The 3,402-nt window shown below is 41.0% G+C and overlaps 1 protein-coding gene across 1 annotated transcript in view; it reads right to left on the bottom strand.

The window, feature by feature from the left end:
• Positions 1–1,465: 1,465 nt before the first annotated feature.
• Positions 1,466–3,402, bottom strand: part of rnf2 (ring finger protein 2) — an 18,830-nt gene continuing 16,893 nt past the window's right edge. The window contains exon 9 of the mRNA XM_017436871.2: positions 1,466–2,456. Coding sequence (XP_017292360.1) covers positions 2,355–2,456 — 102 coding nt within the window. The 3' untranslated portion in view covers positions 1,466–2,354. The remainder of the gene's footprint in view (positions 2,457–3,402) is intronic.

Genomic DNA, 3,402 nt, shown 5'->3' with positions numbered 1-3,402 from the left:
ATCCCCAGGAACCTAAAGCTCTTGACCCTATCTAAATCATCCTTGATGAAGAATGGTGGAGGTAGGATCATTCCCTCATTTTCTAAAATCAGTGATGAGTTACTTTGTTTTCTTAAACCTTTATTTATACTGGTAGTCTCATTAAGACACAAGGAATCCTTTTCAAGAGGGACTGGTTTTAGACAGAGTTAAGTTGTTAACTGAACACCATCTCACTAGTCTCTGGACGATGTCCCGATATGCCACCTCATTTTGTCTCCTGATATGAGCCCCACTACTGTTCTGTCATCTGTAGATTTCATGATGGCATGTGTGGGATGAGCTGGTGTGCACTCATATGTGTATAACAAGTAGAATTGGCCTCAGCATGCAGCCTTGGGGTGAGTCAATGTTGATTGTGATGGCAGAGGACAGATGGGGTCAAAGCTTACCAGTCTGCATACAGTTGGTTAAGAAGTCTTTTCTCCAGTTGCAGGTCAGTATATTAGGGATGAATTGAATGAAGAGCTGTAATCAATGAATAGTATTCTCACATAGCTTCCGTTGTAGTTTGTGGTTGAGAGCTGTGTGGAGGGCTCTGCTGATCTGCCCTGTGTTTATGTAAACTGGTGGTGATCGAAGGCTGGGGGAGGCTTGATAGGAGATGTTTCAATACCAGTCTCTCAAAACAATTCATAATAATAGGTATCATTGCAGCTGAACTGGTCTGGCCTTCTGATTAGCTCTCCATGGTTGTGTGTGCGTGCCTGTGCATGCGAGTGGGGGTAATTTGGTCTAGTATGTCCTTATATGATACCTAAGAAGGTAAAAGGTCTGAAGTATTTACGCACAAACATGTTGGCTTCTTAGTCACAGCAGTAAACTTTACTTTCTGAAAACCAACCAAACTTACCAACAATAAAAAAAATGAAAAAGCATTTCCTGCTCAGATTAGTCTTGATTCACTGAACTCCAGTGGCTTCCAGAGTCACCAGATCTCAGTCCAGTTGATCCCCTTTGGGATGTGGTGGAAGAGGAGACTCGCATCACGGACATGCAGCTGACAGCCCGATGCTGTCGTGTCAATGTATGAGTGTGAAAACAAGCACTACACATAAGTCATCTGTAGAGACTCAATGAAGGGGGATCAAACAGTGAAATGTAGGGTTTAAGTGATGTAATGACATGGCTACTAGGTGGCTTCTCTGGCTATGAAATAACAAACCAGTTCTTTGCTGTTTTTTTTATTTTATAGAACCAGTTAAGAACTGGTTCTAGCACCAGCCATGGTCTACCACCAAAACCACTTTGGTGGAAAACCGTTTTTAAAAAACATTGTCAGACTGCTTGATAACCCAAGACATATTTGATCAAATATAAAAGTTCTAGAAAAGTTCTGTGAATACTGAATACTGTAATGGTCTGACAAAAATGCCCCCCCCCTCCTCCCACACAATACTTGTCAAATAACACACCCTGCTTCCACTCCATGTTAAAAAAACATTTATAAAAGGACAAGCCATAGAGAGCAACCACAGCACAGACAGTTTGTTTGTACAGGCAACAGATCAGGACAGTTAAACAAAAAGTCAAATTTCTACATTTTACAACTAAGTATCACCAAAAACAAAGAAAAAAGGGTCATTATCAGATGTAAAAGTTTATGTACATTCTAACCATTGTGTTCATTAGATTGCAGCTCAGTAACATTTACAAAAAAACTTTAAACAGAACATTCTAATGACCAGGAACAATCAACTAAACCACCTTAGAACTGACAATTTAGGTTAGGCTTTAACAGAGCAGGTTAGTTTCAGATGAAGAACGAAACCTCCCATATTAAAAGTTCACCAAACGCATCTTAGACAAAATCAGAAACAGTGTTTGTTTTCCTTCCTATAGATCTGGATCAAAGGGGCAGTTCAACTGTCCAAACCTGGACAGTTTGGACAAAGTTGGTCTTTGTCACAGTGAGATGCAGGGCCACCAGGTTCGAGACACACCATAAGCATCACAACATAAAGGGCATTTTACACCCCCCCCAAAAAAACCTAACAAAAACATTTTATCAGGAAAATGACTCATTTAAACACTGGATGGACTCCATGTTAGGAAAGGTTCTACACTTGTTCCAGGTCCAGTCTATTGTACTGATCTGCTACAGAGAAGAGAATACAAAGATAAAACATTTTGCTTTCTTCTTCTTCTTTTGTTGTGTAATAAAAAGCTTTCTGAGGATTTAACAACCCCCCCGATCATCTTCAGACCCCATTCCTCTTCTCTTGCTTGTGTGCACAGATGTAACCATGTCCATCAGTTTACCTCTGTCCGGTGTGTGTGTGTGTGTGTGTATGTACGGATGAATGAATGGGTGTTTACTTGTGTTCTTTAGTGGGAGCAAAGTAGAGCTCCATGGGTTTGTTGACCTTCCAGTACTTCTCGCTGACCAGCTCCAGGGAGAAGGAACCATTTAGAACCTGTGAACAAAGTTCAACAGCTTAAACTTGTGTTACTTTCATACGTTTTTATTAAACAGTCTGTTCAGCTTTTTTGTTACCCAAACAGGGACGAACATTTGCCTTACTCTACTTTCCTTTCCATGGCAGGTCACTAGCTGGGGCTGACACACCCATTCACACACACAAGTCTCTCAGGCATGGAAGCAGTTAATGGTGATTACATAAACCTTTGTTTGGACCTACAGGGAGGTTGGGTTGATGCTAAACTTTGAAAAGGGTGAATAGCATTGATGTAGCTACTCAGTTCATTTTGTTCTAACAGGCACTCTGAGAGCCCATTCTGTGCACAAGGTCAGAGCAGAAAGTTTTCTCACCAAGTATCGTGTGACTAGTCAGAACTTTGTGGCTGTTTGTTCATGCAGAATAGTGATTGAGACATAAAGCTTTCTATCACTTCACTTGTACTGCTCCGCTGAAGAGCAGCTGGCCGAGGCTGTCTTTACAACTGTTCCAGCAAAGCTTAGAAACTTAAAAAGACGGCAAAAAACTCGTAGAAAGAGATAGGACCTGGCCTGAGCATCTTAGGAACAAACTTTGCAGATGTTCACTTCCTCTGGATGGCATTAATCTGTCCTCCAGTTCTAATGTAAAGAACCTTGGTGTTGCTAAGAGTGAAGTGGAGAACATTCTCAAGAAAATGAAGCCTTCATCTTGTGCCCTGGATCCCTTCCCCTCATCACTTATAAAATCTAATCATGCTGCAATAAGTCCATTAATCACACAAATAATAAACAAATCACTGAAATCTGGTTATGTTCCACTGCCTCTTAAAACAGCTGTCATTAAACCTCTTCTAAAGAAATCTACCCTGGATCCAGATATTCTTTCCAATTATCGCCCAATTTCACATCTTCCTTTTCTGTCAAAAGTGCTGGAAAAAGCTGTTGCCGCTCAGCTGCAGCTT

This window comes from Kryptolebias marmoratus, linkage group LG20, assembly GCF_001649575.2.
Source record: "Kryptolebias marmoratus isolate JLee-2015 linkage group LG20, ASM164957v2, whole genome shotgun sequence".
In the NCBI taxonomy this organism is placed as follows: domain Eukaryota; kingdom Metazoa; phylum Chordata; class Actinopteri; order Cyprinodontiformes; family Rivulidae; genus Kryptolebias; species Kryptolebias marmoratus.
This window is presented reverse-complemented; position numbering and strand designations above follow the sequence as displayed.